Source organism: Boleophthalmus pectinirostris, unplaced genomic scaffold, assembly GCF_026225935.1.
Source record: "Boleophthalmus pectinirostris isolate CB_2022bp ecotype Guang Dong unplaced genomic scaffold, ASM2622593v1 HiC_scaffold_5, whole genome shotgun sequence".
Classification (NCBI taxonomy): domain Eukaryota; kingdom Metazoa; phylum Chordata; class Actinopteri; order Gobiiformes; family Gobiidae; genus Boleophthalmus; species Boleophthalmus pectinirostris.
In genome coordinates this window covers 16,998,200-17,016,452 of record NW_026571404.1, presented here as the reverse complement: position 1 = coordinate 17,016,452, position 18,253 = coordinate 16,998,200, and the positions used below count along the sequence as shown (strand labels likewise).

Genomic DNA, 18,253 nt, shown 5'->3' with positions numbered 1-18,253 from the left:
TTCGAGCTATATATCAGTCAGACTCATGGAATAACTAAAATAAGATTAAAACTGCCTAAAACAAGATTCATATTTTAAAGACAAATCATTTTCACACATGTTGGTAATATGTTTTTTAGTATGCATTCACCTTTTCTTGTCTGTTTCTCATTGTCACAAACAGCTTTCAACAGAGTCCAACCCCCTGTATCTGACCGGAGCCAAGCCACAGTCCAGTCCAACTCCAACCCTTGTGAGTACCTCCAACCTGAACTCACAGTATACACAAAAGAACAGACTGTTCAGGGGATTTACAATGGACACTGGCATTTACTCCAGCTAAAGATTGTTCAAGTGCCCTGGAAAGTTTGGGAAAAGGGGATCGCTTTGGTCCTTGAATGCTGGATTTCAGTGAGTTTGTAAACAATTCTCACAAGCTTGTTGTTCCTTAGTTCTCAGTGCAGCATAAGAGGAGACATGGTCAGGTAGGGTCAGCAGATCCTGTGTCAGGGTAGTGTGAGGAGAGGAAGAGTCCCCGGGACAAAAGTGTCCCTCCTCGTTGTCATCACAGCAGAGTCCAGGGAGAAACATGTGAACACAACATCTCTAATTTTAAGAATTATAACACCAGGATTCCCAAGGTTTCTGGCAGATACAAGTGTCTGGAGAGATCAAAGTGTATTTGTAATTTATGTCCAAATAAGTGACTAAATTGAGCTTGAAAATCACTGGAAAATTGCACCTTTTCTTTCAGCACTTGACACCTGTAGACAACATATTTATTTACAGTATTATTGGCCTTTACAAAAGGATTGTCAGTGACAGTAGGTCTCACACGCTTTATTAAGAGGATGTGTATCAAACTTCAAACACAAAATATTACGTCAGCTCTCTTTCTCAAGAATCCACAAAAGTCTTTTATCTTGGTTTTCGGATCAAACCTTTTCTGTCATTTAACATCCTCTGACGGGCAACATCTGGTCCGGTCCAGGCCCTCCTCGTAAACATTTTGGGAGATGGAAGTTAAACCAAGTGACCCAGAGACGTGAGATCCGCCTCAGAATATCCTAGACTGTTTAAAATCCAGTTTAGGTTTGGCTCTTAGTAAAACCGTAGTTCGATTTAGCCTTTGGTATGTTAACCAATAGATCCCTAGAATTAGACAGAACTGTTTCATATGTCGCCTAACTAAACATCACATTGCACAGAAGCGAAAATACTACCTCTCAAATGGAAATCTCAGTTTTCAAGAATGAAATCGAAGCAACATTGCAAAAACTAACTGGCAACTATTATATTGAGTATAGAGTTTGATTGTGGGTAAGCTTTTAATAATGCAGAAATCAAACTGACAAAGCCTACTTACCTGTAATAGTCCTGAAAGTCAAAAAGAATGTGAACTTATAGTCTTACTAGCTGCCAAAGTTTGTACCATGTTTGTACTAAATAATATAGTCATTTTGAAGTTTTGAAGGAAACTTCTCATATATTTATGGAAAAAAACTAAAAATGATTGATGTTTAAAGGCTACTCTTTTCTGATTCACAAATCTTAGCTTGCACTTTTTAACTTTCCTGATGGTGCTAAAAAAAAGTGTGTAACTTCTGGTTTGTGATGACTTTCTTTATTGAAGCCCTCCGAGAAATTCCTGGAGTGTGAGGTGAGAAGTTCAGGTCACAATCATTAACATAAAGGCTTCAGGGTCAGACAGAAAACTTTGTCTTGAGAGTTTCTGGGGAAATTTATTGTGCTTTTGTAATGTGAAAAATAAGATTTACAGCTATCCTCTGTGCCACCCCACTGCCCTGCACAGATGTTCAAAGCAAGGTGTTCAGGACTTTACAATGGGCCGTAGATCTAACTAATGAGAAAAGTGACAAGCATGACCCGTTAGCCAATATGGGACAATCTGGAAATTACAAATACTTTAGAGGCAAAAAATATTAGATTTAATACTATTTGAAAGTTGTTTATGCAGTTGTTTATATTAAAGTGTCAAGCTGGTCTGTGGTCACATATCAGAGGAATGGCAAGCAGTATAAGTGTACTAAAGACTTTTGGTCATGGTCTTAGTAATTGCAAATAAATATAAAAGCATGTTATTTCTTGAGAATAAAACACTACAATCTGATATTCTTAATTGTACAGTGTGTTTAAAGGTGCACTATGTACTTTTCTTTGGGGTGATATTATATTACATTATGACATTTACTTTTTTATTCAGTTCTGTTTTTATTGCTACAAACATGCATTCTCGCTGTGAAGGTGAGTTACTTGTCTCTAGAGAGCTAGTTATGTTTAACACCATATTGTGAAAAATTATACGCAAAACAATTACATCTCTCTGGAGACAAGAAGTTAGCGGACTGTCCACCTGAAATGTTACAAAGTGCACCTTCAAATGAAGCACTAATTCACTTCTGTGTTTTATCATAAATCAAAAGATTAATGTAGAAATCTTTTTGTACGTATGCAAGAAACTGTCACTAACCCAGTGACAGCTGCGAGCGCTGAACTGTTGGTGAATGAGAGTTAAAGTGGATCACATGAAAGCACCTGTTTCTATAGTAAAAAACAACTGCACTGTCCCATGGGGAGCTGGGAGCATTTAACCAGCCTAATCTGAGCATTGTCCCATCCACGCTGGCCCTAGTCTGACTCTGGCTTTATCCAAACACATCTCTGCTTCACTGGACCGCCAGTAGTTCAGGATTGGTGGGAATGTGGTTAGCAATGCAGAGTAAATTCCAAAATGACCATGGACTAGTAAATGACATATGTTTGGGTTTTCAATTTGTCAGGGGAAGTTTAAATACGTTCAGACCTAGAGGCATAAGACTTTGAGGTTGTATTGTTCTATAAAGTCTGGCTATGCTTCCATTGTAGGGAGTATTATAACCTTTGATGTTGTAGGACTGCGTTGGAGGGGTCCTTGGTACAGACCAGGTCATTTACCCAATCACATCTGAAATAATAATTGAAAATGCACTGAATGCTTTGCTCAATTTCTTTGGATATCATAATTTTTTGGATACTGCTCCTTGCCTATTTGTGACGTGGAGACAAAAAAGAATCTTCATACATTCACAATTAGAATGTTGCTTGATCTTTTTAGTGGTAGCAGTATCATAAGCTCTATTAGCATTTTTGTATATCAAAAGTTAATCAGGTCTTAATTTTACTTTGACCTTTGAGAGGAAGGAGTGCTTAATTCGGGATGGTGGAAATTGAGGATCAGGGGAGACTTTTCCAGAATGTACAGATTGCCAGTCCGCCCCTGAATCGGAGGTTACCGCACTAGCCCACCAGGCATTTTCCCGGTAGTATAGATTACCAGTCTGAGCATGTTTTCAAGTGACAATAGTATCGTCATAAAGTGCACCTTTTTGGTATTTAGTATTGCAGTGGTCTTGTTTTAATTCTTAGAAAGCCATACAACCAAATTGAATGGCAGGTTTGTGTGTTCGTGGGATACATACATTTTTCTTCTTCAAAAATGTATAGTATGTTCAAGACTATTTGCTATGGATGTAAGTAATATTATTTGGAAATTTTACATCCATACAAATATCGTCTTTTAACACATGAGTTGCTTTTCTGTGTTCAGTGCGTCTACTCTTGATCTAAAAGCAGAAAAGCTTGTTGAGGAAAAAGCTCCATGCCTTCAGTCTTGTTTGAGTGTGTTTATACGTGTAAGGGGGTACACTGTGCGCCCCTCTCCCGCTGCTGTCTCGACGTGGCAGTAGCAGGAGGAGGTCACATGCTCGCCCCTCCTTGTGTGGGACATCGGCTGTGCTCTGTCCTCTGTCCTGAAGGCAGCTTTTTAATCTCCCTCTGCACAGCTTTTCCCAGAAGGGACTGGGCGCCCCCCTCCTACCCACGGCCCGATTGGTTTCCTGGAGCCAGACGTCCCGCAGGTAACAAGGCAAACAACTTACCTCTGAATGGACACACTAACACCACTGCTTCATTCATGCATTTCACAAACTCGATTATATACAAAGTAGGGTTGTCAAAAGTATGGAAAATCACATACTAATCGATACTTAAAGTAGTATCGAAACTAGATACTTATTTGAGTTATCGATACTAAAAAAATGCATTCACAAGACAGAAATGAACCTTTCCTGAATAGCTTTAGAATGATCTTAAACAAACTTTATTGATCCACAAGGGAAATTACATGGACACAGTAGCTCACACATTACAATATAACAAATAACAAAGAGAAAAATAAGTGTTAATACAACTCAAAATAATACCATGCGTCTATGAATTACTAATCTACAGAAACTAACACTTAGTATATTGAAAAAGTATTTACTGACAGTTCAAATATTGATCTATACTTCAGTTTTAGAATGCAAAACTAAGTAATGAGTAAAGTAATGAGCTGTTGCTAGTAGTACAAGATACAAATAGTACTAGTGACTTAAATAAAACTAAATGTGAACTGATTGAACTTGACTCATCGCCAATGGTTCTTCAAGGTCAACTCAAACTTTAAGAAAACACTGGAGCTATAAATGTTTTTGAATGCCTGGTCTGCCATTGTCTTTGGCAGTTTAACTGTGCACAATGGAGAAACATACACAGTTAGATTTTTACTGCTCGATAAAACAGTTTAGAGTCCTTGATCTGTTCTCAAACAAAAGCCAAGAAACAGATCAGTAATGTTTGCAACAGATCTCTAGAACACTTGGGCAATCAAATGTATGACAAAATAATGTATCAAGAGCAAAAGTGAACAAAATAGATTGCAGATAAGACATTTAAAAGATCTGTAGTGTTAAATGTTTATCATAGATTCACTTTACTTTTGAAATTTAAACATATATATGTCCAAAGACCTAGATTTGGACTTAGACAAACTTTATTGATCCACAAGGGAAATTACTTGGGCACAGTAGCTCACACATCACAGTATAATATAATAACAAGGAGCGAAAATATAAATGGTGATAATAAAACAATAATAATACACCCATATTAATCAATTCATCATAAATAATTTTAAAGGTGTACTATCTAACTTTTCTCTAACATGCTTGTTAAGTTACAAGTCAGATTTGATATATAAACCCAAATTTAGATAAGCCATACTGTGGAAAATTCCACTTTAATAAAATGTAGAAAAGTTGCATGACCACATAGTATAGAAACTGACCACTGCACCTCTCGTTCAGATGTAAGTTATGCCGTCCCAGACTCAGGATACTCATGGACTGAGACCGCTGACACAGTGGACGTCCCAGGTAAGTCCACCCCCTCCCCCGTCCCCCCTCCCTCGTCCCCTGTCCCCCCCATGGACAGTTACCATAAACACATGTACAATTACACTGCATGGACAGGTGGGTAGAGAGTACAGTTACTTCACCTTAATGCAAAGTCATCTATTCTTTAGTTTTAGATTTTTTTTTGTATGAATATATATGTGATTAATGATCTTTTTTCTTTTTCCTATGTAATCAGTCAACATTTTAATTTTAATTTTAATTTTTTGTTTTTATTTTAGACACTACCCACCTACGTATGATGCATGTATGTGTCATTGCATGTCATGGTTCTTTCATAAAATATTTTGAAGAATGTAGTTTCTTTTGGATGTTGTTTACATGCCACCCTGCAATATGCCAAAATACAGTGATTTTCAAACTTTTCATAAAAAGTATAAGTATATCTAGGACTAAAATACAACAAAAGCACCTCTAAACCATGTATGATCCCTGATCAAACATAAAATCAAAATCAGGGAACCCCATATGGCAGATAATTTGTTTCATCAGATTTATTTTTTTTTTTATTTCAAATGCCGTTGAATTTCTTACTTTGAATTTTTTAACTCTGAAAAAACATGTTTGAATTGTAGTGGCTCAAATTTTAAGTGTGTTTAACATTCAATATTAAAAAAATAATGATAAAAATCACCTTTTAAATATTCGGCACAAATATTTTCAAGCTCTCAAGTTCAACAGACAAAATTCAGAGTGTAAAATTTGCAGTGAAAAAAATTCACAGCAAAGATCCAAAATGCTAAGGCAGAAGGAAGAGATCCAAAGTGAAGCAGGAAGTGGTGCAGTGAACTGATCTGATTGGTCAGAATTAGCCTCTTCAACCTCGTCTCTTTTATTTTTTAAGTGTAAACCCCACCAACCGATTAGAACGGCCAATACATGCATCCTGAATTTTGGACTTCCTGTCATCGTGCAATGCATACTGGGAATGATCCTCCGAAAAAGTGAGCATCAAACCACCATGTTTGATGTCCCAGTGGGATGTGTCTATTGTCAAAGTCTGCTCATTGTCAAGACTTTTGAACTATATTGCTTTTATTTCTGGTTCTGATATTGTCATATTTTAGTTATGGGATTCAGACATCGTAACTGTGTGATTGTTGGATGCCCTAACAGCAGAAAATGGGCTTCATAAACAAACTCCATAACTGCAAAAAGGGAATCAGAGCTGTGTGACTGCAAACCTCCATTCAAATTGTTTCCATTCAACGGCATAGAAAAATGTTCACTGTAAACTTGGGATGATTTCTTAGGTAGCCAAAGGTTACCGTTTTCGTCCACCCTGTGTATCAATACTGCCCATCCCCTTCGCTTTTCACTATTTTTCAGTTCCATTGGGAAGGGAAACAGTTTGAACAGAGGTTTGCAGTCACACAGATCGGAATCCATTTTGCATTTATGGAGTTCACAAACTTCCGAAGCCCATTTCTCGAGCCATTTTTCGCTGTTAGGACATCCAACAACCACACAATTATGATGTCCGAATCTCATAACTAAAATATGACGATATCAGAACCAGAAACAAAAGCGATATGGTTCAAAAGATTGATTTGACAATAGATGCATCCCACTGGGGAATCAAACATGCTTTCTTTTTCAGAGGATCCTTTCCAGTATGCATTGTATATGACCGGAAGTCCGAAATTCAGGATGCATGTATAGGACAGCCTCTGTCCTCACCACTCACACATGATCAATTGCTTCTGCTTTTGCTGCAAAATTTTCCCTGCAAATTTTACACTCTAAATTTTGACTTTTTTGACTTGAAAATATTTGTGCTGAATATTTAAAAGGTGATTTTTTTATTTTGAATTTGAAACATATTGAAAAAAGTACAAATTTCAGCAGCTAAAATTCAGAATAAAAATAATTCAAACATCTTTTTTCAGAGTTAAATAGTTCAAAGTGAGAAATTCACCTCTATTTAAAATTCTATATCTAATGGAACAAATTATCTTCCATACCTCCATAGACAAATAGAAGTCCTTGACCCTCAGTTTGAGAATCACCGTTGTAGTACATTTAGCACATGTTGCAGGTTTACAGTTAATGCATGTGAATAAGGTTGTAGCTGCTGCTTGGTTTCCACTGGTCTGGCATTGGTTGAAGACTGGGTTCAACCGATCCAAACCATGGAAACGTTGGGCGGCCATTTTGATATAGTGGGATCTAACAGCTCTCACAACATCCTCCTCCAGCTCGGGATCAAAGGCCTGATTTCTCTGACTTTGAGCGCTGGTATTATAACTTTGGACCGTACCGTAAGTGTCTTTTCTTCTTAGTTACTGGGCAGTTCCAATTTAAGTACTGTGCAAACGTTTTACACAGGTGTGGCCTTTGTAGTAGCAGCTAGGCAACTTTAGTCCACTAATAAAAAGGCTGGTTAATGATAACTGTTATGTCCTTGGGCAAGGCACTTCTCCCACTTTGTCTCGAGTGTCTGTGGGCAAATAAGGAACAGTGGACACAATACTGTACGACCCAGAGCTACATCATAGGACACATCCACAATGTGTCCTATGTATGTACTTTAGCATCCAAATAAACTACTACTACTAGTACTAGTAGTAGTAGTCGAAGTAGTATTAGTAGTATTAGTAGTAGTAGCAGCAGTAGATGGTAGTAGTAACAGTAACAGAAGTAGTAGTAGTAGTAGTAGTAGTACTAACAGTAGTAGTAGTAGTAACAGTAGTAGTAGTAGTAGTAACAACAACAGTAGTAGTAGTAGTAACAGCAACAGTAGTAGTAGTAGTAGTAACAGAAACAGTAGTAGTAGTAACAGCAACAGTAGTAGTAGTAACAGCAACAGTAGTAGTAGTAGTAACAGCAACAGTAGTAGTAGTAACAGCAACAGTAGTAGTAGTAGTAGTAGTAACAGTAACAGTAGTAGTAGTAGTAACAGCAACAGTAGTAGTAGTAGTAGTAGTAGTAACAGTAGTAGTAACAGTAGTAGTAGTAGTAACAGCAACAGTAGTAGTAGTAGTAGTAGTAACAGCAACAGTAGTAGTAGTAGTAGTAGTAGTAGTAGTAGTAACAGTAGTAGTAACAGTAGTAGTAGTAGTAACAGCAACAGTAGTAGTAGTAGTAGTAGTAGTAGTAGTACAGCAACAGTAGTAGTAGTAGTAGTAGTAACAGCAACAGTAGTAGTAGTAGTAGTAACAGCAACAGTAGTAGTAGTAACAGCAACAGTAGTAGTAGTAGTAACAGCAACAGTAGTAGTAGTAGTAGTAACAGCAACAGTAGTAGTAACACAGTAGTAGTAACAGTAGTAACAGTAACAGCAACAGTAGTAGTAACAGTAACAGCAACGGTAGGAGTAATAGTAGTAGTAACAGTAACACAGTAACTGTAAATGGTAAATGGTCACATTTTTCTATAGCGCTTTTCCACCTTCAAGGCACTCAAAGCGCTTTACAACAAGGAACCACTCACCCATTCACACACACATTCACACACCAGTGTACGCAGACACTGTGGGCAAGGTGGGTTAAGTGTCTTGCCCAAGGACACAACGACAGCATTCATCTGTGGGAACTGGAATCACACCAGCCAAACCTGTGGGTCAGTGGATCTGACCGCTCAACCTGTGATGTTTATGTTGAGAGCTGGATTCGAACCGCCAACCTTTAGATCAGTGCGCGAATGCTCTACCAACTGAGCTACTGCCGCCCCTGTAACTGTAGGAGTAGTAGTAGTAGTAACAGTAACACAGTAACTGTAGGAGTAGTAGTAACACTATAGTTGCAGTAGTAATAATAGTTGTAGTAACAGCAACACAGTAGGTGGAGTAGTAGTTGGAGTAATAGTAGTAACAGCAACAGTAGTAGTAAACAGTTGTAGTAGTAGTAGTAATAAGAGTAGCTGTAGTAGTAGTAGGAGAAACAGTAAAAGTAACAGTAGTAATATTAACAGTAGTAGTAGTTACAGTAGTTACAGTATTAGTAGTAACATTAGTAACAGTAGTAGTAGTTACAGTAGTAAAAGTAGTAGTAGTAACAGTAGTAATAGTACTCTTGAAAATATAAGTGCCAGTGCTTACCTTCCAGGTGAATATATTGTGGGTTAGTGGTGTTTGAAGGTCACTCGCTGGTGCGGATCAGGAGCCTCGTCTTCATCAGTTGCCCCCACTATCTGTCACTGTCTCTGTAGTGAACGGAGGAGTGAATGAAAATTATCCTTTATACTAATGAATCTAAGTCAATTTTACTATTATGTAGGAGTCGTAGCAGTAGTGGTTAAGGTAATGGTAGCTTTGGTATAGTTTTACTTATCCCACATGCTTCTCATTTAAACCATTATATTTTATTAGTTATTCAGTTCTTTAAATTCAGTTTGTTATACTGTGTAAATTGATTCAACTTTTCTCTTAACATATCTTGAAAGCCTGTCTCATACGTTTGCACAATACTTTATTTTGTAGTATTTTAAAGAGACCATGGCACATGTTTTGTCCATGCCACACACATTGTCTCTGCCTGTATTTATTTTTAGAAACACTTTCAAGTCCTTATCTGTCATTCATGGGTGTGCCTGCCCTGTGGTTTGAACTGTGGTGTGGGGTCGCCTGGTTAGTTATAGCAAGTTTATACCACCACCAAATGAAAGGATGCAGCGTATTTATTATTTTAACATATCTAACTTGTAATATTACTACTTTACCAAAAAAAAACAAAAGCCTATCCAAGAAGCCCTCAGTGCTACAGATTACAGACTGGATTTTTGCATCTGTTTTGGTGAGGTTGTTTGGCATGAGAACAGCCCAGTTTGGAAAATTCAGTGGCCAAAACCATCAGACCACATAAACGCCTTCTTGTTTTATTTAATCAAATGTGTAGACTTTGAGTTTTTACATTTGTGGAACATCTGCAGTCTGTGGCATTATTACTATGTTTGGGTCTATTTTTACAGTGTCCAGATCGTTTGACGCAGATGGAAATCGCAAAGTGTCACTGGATTCAACCCACACGAGAGGTGAGGGAGTGGTATAAATAACAGCAACATCTGAGTGTATGATGTAAAAGTAGAATATTTGTTCTGTGTTACTAAAAGTCATGCTTAAAAGTTTATTCTGCCAAAAACAAAATGCAAAAAAAAAATAATAATATTGTGAACTAACAATCATATATAGAATCTCAACTGAATCTTTAAATGACATTTTAAAGATTTTTTTCTGCCATCTGCTTGTCTCAGCGGAGATGTTGCTTTGTGTGGTTGTTTGCTGCAGGTGTTCCAATCAGTGGGAGTAGGTAGTGGGTGCTCTTGAAAAAAGGATCAAAACTTAAAATACAACGGGATCCAGGCACTCCAAAGAAGTACAAGGAAAAATATAGTTAAAAGGTTTTTATTTAGATGACCAAAGCCAACATGTTTTGACCAAACTGGTCTTCATCCTTAAACTAAGCCCTGATGAAGACCAGAAAGAAACATGTTGGCTTTGGCCACCTAAATAAAGGCCTTTTAATTATCTTTTTCCTTGTGCGATTTTTACTTCTTTGGAGATGTTGCTTCGCTTGGAATGTTCCACAGTATGACATTAAATTTAGAGTTGAGAGTTGAGAATCAAGGTCACTTATATTCAGATTTCATGTTTGTCTATCTGTTTTTTTTAGCGATAAAGACAGCTGCAGTTGAATAAATGCTTAAAGTAATACATAAGATAATGGCATATTTTGTAATAGGGATGTAAAAATAACCGAAATATTGTGATATTGTATCGTCAAAAGTCTCACAATAATACTGTGGGCCATCACAATATATCGAATTATAAGTCTCTCTACTAAAATGATTAGTTATATTATAGTGCAGCAATATAGCTAAAAAGACAGAGTGAACTACTTAGACCATGATTCTTTGCTCCGTTTCAGTGCCGACTACTAGTACATGTAGAAATAACTGTTATAAGCACTTTTAAATCTTAATTCTTTGGATTATGACAGAACCAAAGTCTTGTCATTTTAAAAGGAAAATGTAGCATATTCAAAATTCTGTTCCTCCACAAAATATTGCAATAAATACTGAACCGTGAGCTGCATATGGTGAAAGTAACATACCAAGAGATTAGGATATTGGCTGAACCCACATTTAAAAGTATAGTACATTTTTTTCACATAATATACTTTTAGAAATGACTTTTCTATAATATTGCTCTGCACACCTTATTATCGACAATATTGCTGATGTCATGCAACATTAATTTTCACCACTAAGTCCTCTTTGCAAGTACATTTTGACCTTTGTTTTCTGATCTGCCCCATGGACTTCCTGTTGAATAACCCTGAATTATAGTCCACTTTGGTCTCCCCGTGTGACCTTAAAAACAACATATAATTTTGTGTTTTAATGATGTTTCCTGTTGTCTATTGTTTTAGTGGAGCCAGTGGACGCTTGGAAGCCAGACATCAACCTTTATGAATCAGGTAAACCAGCACTTCCTCACACTGATTGTTATGTATCCTGACCCACATCTCACTTTTGGTCACTGCTACCCCAAGGACGGGATTTTGGTATTTTTGTTCTTAACCTGTAATTGGAAGAGTCAGTAGTCCCAGTTAAATGCTGAGATTACGTGTCCCCAGTCACTGAAATTATACCAAAACCAACGTGAATTTTGGGATTTCTGGAAAGTGAATGACTGAAGCAGCACCAAAGTGAGCTTTAATGTGTAACATGTCTCTTCAATTTTAGACCAGAGAACAAGCTAACCCAGGACATCTTCATTTAATTCAGTTTAAGCACATAGTAGAGCCACTGCCATTTGATGTAATTGTGTTTTCTTACTGGCAATTTGCATTTTTTTTAGGTTTCAATTTGAGAGAGCCGGAGCCTATTCCCAGAATCCCTGAACCAGTATCCCAAGGAGATCCAAGTAAGTTCACAGAGTTTCTGTTGCTGTTTTTATGTTTTCAAGTTGCACTGTGTACCTTTGGTGGAGGGTATGCCAAGTGTTTCTTGTCTCTATGAAGATGAAATTATTTTGCTTGAATGTTTCATAGTATGACATTAAACATATCTACTTTAAAAAAAAAACATGCATTATACTGTGAGCGGGGTCACCTCTCCACAGATCAGACCTGACATTTGACTTAATGGTGCCACTTGCTTGTCTCCACTGAGATAGATCATTTTAATGCCATACTGTGGAATTTTCTAGACCATTGTTTCCCAAAGACTGGGTCGTGACCCTCGGGTAGATCGCAAGAGATATTTTTTGGGTCGCCTTGTCACGATCTGCATGTAGCTCTGCAATATATAATTCTACAGATTATTTTGTTCCAATATTGCTGGTTCAACTGAATGTTGAAAAGACAAAGAAATGGGCTACATTTAATGTCCAAATTGGCGACTTATGGATCATTTTATTGCTGCTTCAATTACTGTTTGTCATTGTTTAAAACTTGAGTAATACTAATCATGGTCGGGGAGACATGATCACTCAGTCAACAATAAAATACCCTCATTAATGTTCAAGAATGGTCAAATCCACCTTTATTTTGTGATTTACCAAGAATGTCTGTTGACTTGGGTTATGAAGGTTTGTGACTTTTAAAATATGGGTTCCTAAAAAAAAAGTTGGGAAAACACTGTTCTATTTAACTCCAAGCACATCGTGTCATCGCCCACCAGAAAAACAATATGGATAGCACCTTAATTAGCCTTAATAAAGCATGAAAAATTCATAATAAGCAAATAGTTTATTAAGAATGAACTACTTAAACCTAACTCCTAACGTCTGAGGGATTTCTAAGTCACTATTTAAACTATGAATTATGTCTTTCTTTCTTTATGCTTTATTAAGGCAAGTTAAGGTATAGTTATATGTAGCTTTGCCAAATTACACAGCATGACTTATAAATGAATAAATGTACAATTCTTGCAGATTGTAAGGTGGACCTTGTCTTTTTGATGGACGGCAGCTGGAGCATTGGGAAGCGCAGGTTTAAAATCCAAAAGGACTTTTTGTCTGAAGTGGCACAGACTATAAATGTTGGCATAGCTGGACCCATGATGGGCATAATCCAGTACGGGTAAGAGACAACTTCATGTACAACCCCACAATTTATCCTGACACAGCCAAGAATTCTGTATTCCCTGTTAAAAACTGAATAGACCTGGAGACTATCATCCAGTGTCCACATGCTCTGTAATTTTTCCATGTCATGTATTTTTAGTTCAAGCTTAGTTTTAGCCAACAAACTTTATGAGTAAGTTTGGTGAAACAATTTTGGCATTGAAGGAAAAATGCCAAATACTTTTCTCTTTGGAAAAATGCAGATGCGTTTGCAAGATCAGATGTTATAAAAGCGCTTCCTATTTAAAAAATTTTCTTAGCTAAAATTTTAAGGGTAAGCTTCTAAAAATTATACTTTTCTTACATCTAACAATAAACAGTAACAATACTACCTCAAAAATATACTATGTAAATACATAAGTGAATATATAAGTGATGATATTATTGATGAGAGATGACAGAAACACTACAATACTATATTTATTTATATTGCACTGACATACACATACATTAATACAAATTCATACCTAAAATATGTGTCCTTTTTGTCCAGATATTTAAAGCTATTAAACTATATTCTGTTTCCTCATCACAAAATACCTGGAGCTGTGTTTTTGTTTTTATTCACCCCATGTTTAACACAGAAACCCTCCATATTTAGGCTGAGTTCTTCACTCAAACAGAAAACATTCTGTTCTGTTTGTTTTTAAACTCCATACAACTTCACTAGAATAATTTGGGTAATTTCAAACCTGGCATTGCCAATCTCTACTGAACAAAATGAAAACTACCACAGCATTTTGAGCTTTGGAGTTGATTAATAATAATAAAGGGTTATTCAAACATGTGTGAATGAAGCAAAACACAACTCCAGGCATGTTTTGAGGAGGTAAGAGCATTTTAACATTGCTTAAAGCTCCTAAGAAAAAATTTTGCACTGGAATGCGAACACATACACTACCGTTAAAAAGTTTGGGGTCACTTAGAAATTTCCTTATTTTTGAAATAAAAGCAATATTTTTTTCAATGAAGATGACTTTATACTAATCAGAAGTACACTCTATACATTGATAATGTGGTAAATGACTCTTCTAGCTGCAAATGTCTGTTTTTTGGTGCAATATCTACATTGGTGTATAGAGGCCCATTTCCAGCAACTATCACTCTAGTGTTCTAATGGTACAGTGTGTTTGCTCATTGTGTCAGAAGGCTAATGGATGGTTAGAAAACCCTTGTGCAATCATGTTAGGACAGCTGAAAACAGTTTAGCTGGTTAGAAAAGCTATAAAACTGACCTTCCTTTGAGTGGGTTGAGTATCTGGAGCATCACATTTGTGGGGTCAATTAAATGCTCAAAATGGCCAGAAAAAGAATACTTTCATTTGAAATTCGACAGTCTATTCTTGTTCTTGGAAATGAAGGCTATTCCATGCGAGAAATTACCAAGAAACTGAAGATTTCCTACAACAATGTGTACTATTCCCTTCTTAGAACAGCACAAACAGGCTAGAGTAGAAAGAGAAGTGGGAGGCCCTGATGCACAACTGAGCAAGAAGATAAGTACATTAGAGTCTGTAGTTTGAGAAAGAGACGCCTCATAGGTCCTCAACTGGCAGCTTCATTAAATAGTACCTGCAAAATGCCAGTGTCAACATCTACAGTAAAGAGGCGACTCAGGGATGCTGGCCTTCAGGGCAAAGTGGCAAAGAAAAAGCCATATCTGAGACTGGCCAATAAAAGAAAAAGATTAATATGGGGAAAAGAACACAGACATTGGACAGAGGAAGATTGGAAAAAAGTGTTACGGACAGACAAATCGAAGTTTGAGGTGTTTGGATCACACAGAAGAACATTTGTGAGAAGCAGAACAACTGAAAAGATGCTGGAAGAGTGCCTGACGCCATCTGTCAAACATGATGGGGGTAACGTGATGGTGCTCTGTTGCTTTGGTGCTGGCAAGGTGGGAGATTTATTCAGGGCAAAAGGGGATTTTGAATAAGGAAGGGTATCACTCCATTTTGCAACGCCATGCCATACCCTGTGGACAGTGCTTGATTGGAGTCAGTTTCATCCTACAACAGGACAATGACCCAAAGCACACCTCCAAATTGTGTAAGAACTATTTAGAAAAGAAGCAGGCAGCTGGTGTTCTATCTGTAATGGAGTGGCCAGCGCAGTCTCCAGATCTAAACCCCACTGAGCTGTTGTGGGGGCAGCTTGACCGTACTGTACGCAAGAAGTGCCCATCCAGCCAATCCAAATTGTGGGAGGGGCTTCTAGAAATGTGTGGTGAAATTTCTCCAGATTACCCCAACAAATTAACAGGTAGAATGCCAAAGGTCTGTAATGTTGAAAATGCTGCAAATGGAGGATTCTTTGACAAAAGCAAAGTTTGATGTAAAAAATTATTATTTCAAATGCAAATCATTATTTCTAACCTTGACTATATTTTCTATTCATTTTACAACTCCTGGTGGTAAATAAATGTGACTTTTCATGGAAAACACAAAATTGTCTGGGTGACCCCAAACTTTTGAACGGTAGCGTAAATACATTGATACATATTCATAAATGGAACATAAAACACTGGAATTAGATTTAAATTTTTTTTTCCTTTAGGGATGACCCAGTGACAGAGATCAGCCTGAAGTCCTATTCGAACTCCAGAGACATGAAGTCGGCTGTGGAAAAGATCGTCCAGAAGGGGGGGCAGTCCAACGTGGGTGAGTCCACAACACTACAGCGCATTCATAAACTACAAAACCAAACTATAAAACCTACATACGCTGGTGTGAAATTAAAACACTGCCACTTATCACAATCTTTACAGCACTGGCACATTTTCACATGCAAAGATACAATTAAATCTAATTTTGCTTCGAGATACTGTTGGTGAAAATTACAGTTCTTCATTGTAAAGTTGTGTTTTTCTTGAATGGTTTTTGACCAAAATACGGCAGGATTGAGATGCCTTGGCGATCTTCGGGGGGTCAGATTATGTTTGTCTTCGCTCCTGTCTATGCTCGGTGCCACATTCATCTTTATGACTGGCTAAATTTTACTTTTGTGATTTGAATAGTGTCTCGTGCGCTCTGTAATCAGCACATTGCGAGTGGTCATGAAACGTGGACCATAGTGCCACCAGAGACCACAGGACAGGCTAAATGATAGGATGCCACGTCTTCTGCTGGCTTTTACAGTGAGACAAATGCACTTTATATTGTTATATATATGTTTACAATTCACACTATAAACCCAAACTAGAGGTCAGTTGGGTTTTGTGTATGTTTCCTCACACAAAACATGTCCATGTTTCGATGCAGAAGTATTCATAGTATATAGTTAGATATTTTTAGTGACAGATGGTAGTAAAATTACATATTGCAATTTGTTACCTCAAAACATTACGATGTTGTTTTTACCTTTTTTGAGTAGCAGCACACTTTTATTTGGAAACAGTATCAAGACACTAAAATATTACCTAATCCCAGTTTTTAGATAAAAAAATGGGATTAGGTAAAAATATTGTCTGTGCCACAGTGCCTGCTTCTATATTTGATCATGGTGTTTGTTTTGATTTTTTGATCAGAAGTTCACTCAGGACACTCCAAAATGGTGAATAATCCAATAAATTAATTTCATAATCTATTAAGTAATTTTTTGAATACACACCTGGCAACAAGACCAGGAGTAAATACAGATTTAACCAGGGCTGAAATAATACATAATATCATCATTGAACCAGGCTGGTGCCACCGGGGAAGTTGTAGACCGAGCACCAGCCAATCAGTGAAGAGCTGTGAAGCCATGACGTCAAACTCAAGCGCCTGTCTGGGTCCCTTTTGTGATACAGCACAACAGTAAACAAAGCGGTCGAGATGGATGTAGACCAAGCCAGACATTGTGTGTTGGCAACGATTCCCAAGATCAAGGACTTAAAGCCAACACAAATGGAACGTTTGGTGAATTTTATCAAGGGAAAACATGTTATTGCCCTTCTTCCTACGGGATTTGGCGCATTACATATGTCATGACCAAATAGCAGCGATTGGTTAAATAAAACAAATCCTTATGCTGCGAGGTCAGACGGTTTCCACAAAGTGAAACCGGTTGATGAATCAGACTAGGTCTAATCCAGGTCAAAACCAAATCTAAAACAAAATTAAGACAATATTTTACAGTAGTTAATAGTATTATATCAGTTTCAATACTATTTGAAAACTATGATAGATAATAGTAGTTAGACTAGATGGGCATTTTGTTGTAGGCCTATATTTCAATAAATGTATGCCTAAAACGTCTCAGTCTGGTCCCCATTCTAATCTTCTTTTATTTATCAACTCATTCTGCCTTTTCTGAGATCATCTTCAAAACATCAGCTCTATAGATTAAGCTGCATATTTCTGGTACAAAGATTCTAAATTTCTGTGTTTGCTGCCCTCTATTGTCTGAACAGGGAAGGCCCTTTCCTACATTAATAAGCTGTACTTCAGTGACACCAATGGGAACAGAGGGGGCGCTCCAAACGTAGCAGTGGTCCTGGTGGATGGTTGGCCCACAGATAAAGTGGAGGAGGCATCCAGACTCGCACGAGAATCAGGGATAAATATCTTCTTTGTCACAATCGAGGGCCCAGACGACAACGAAAAACACAACTTGGTGGAGGCCAACTTTGTGGACAAGGTAAGAAGAAATGTGGCAGTGGATATTATTTATTCTGACAGGTGGGTTGACAGAGTGCTCAGAGAACTTAACTCTAGTTTTAATTTTAAGTATTCATTTAATTAGTAGTTGTATAAACAACAACATATTAAAAAAACAAACAAACAAAAACAACAACAAAAACGTGTATTTCTTTTTTTTTTTTTTTTTGAATGTGATATGATAAACTTATTCAGTCCCACCTCTTAAAATGAAGTAAAACACAATAAAGTATTAGGTGAAGTACACTACGGTTTGAAGCCCACTGCTT

The 18,253-nt window shown here is 37.2% G+C and overlaps 1 protein-coding gene across 2 annotated transcripts in view; it reads left to right on the top strand.

The window, feature by feature from the left end:
- vit (vitrin) overlaps positions 1-18,253 on the top strand; it is a 39,065-nt gene that overhangs the window by 18,286 nt on the left and 2,526 nt on the right. For both annotated transcript variants that reach the window (XM_020921288.2, XM_020921284.2), the window contains 10 exons: positions 164-232; positions 3,822-3,896; positions 5,166-5,234; positions 7,472-7,534; positions 10,182-10,244; positions 11,642-11,689; positions 12,073-12,138; positions 13,150-13,297; positions 15,901-16,004; positions 17,738-17,964. In XM_020921288.2, the coding sequence (XP_020776947.2) occupies positions 164-232; positions 3,822-3,896; positions 5,166-5,234; positions 7,472-7,534; positions 10,182-10,244; positions 11,642-11,689; positions 12,073-12,138; positions 13,150-13,297; positions 15,901-16,004; positions 17,738-17,964 (932 nt within the window). The remainder of the gene's footprint in view (positions 1-163; positions 233-3,821; positions 3,897-5,165; positions 5,235-7,471; positions 7,535-10,181; positions 10,245-11,641; positions 11,690-12,072; positions 12,139-13,149; positions 13,298-15,900; positions 16,005-17,737; positions 17,965-18,253) is intronic.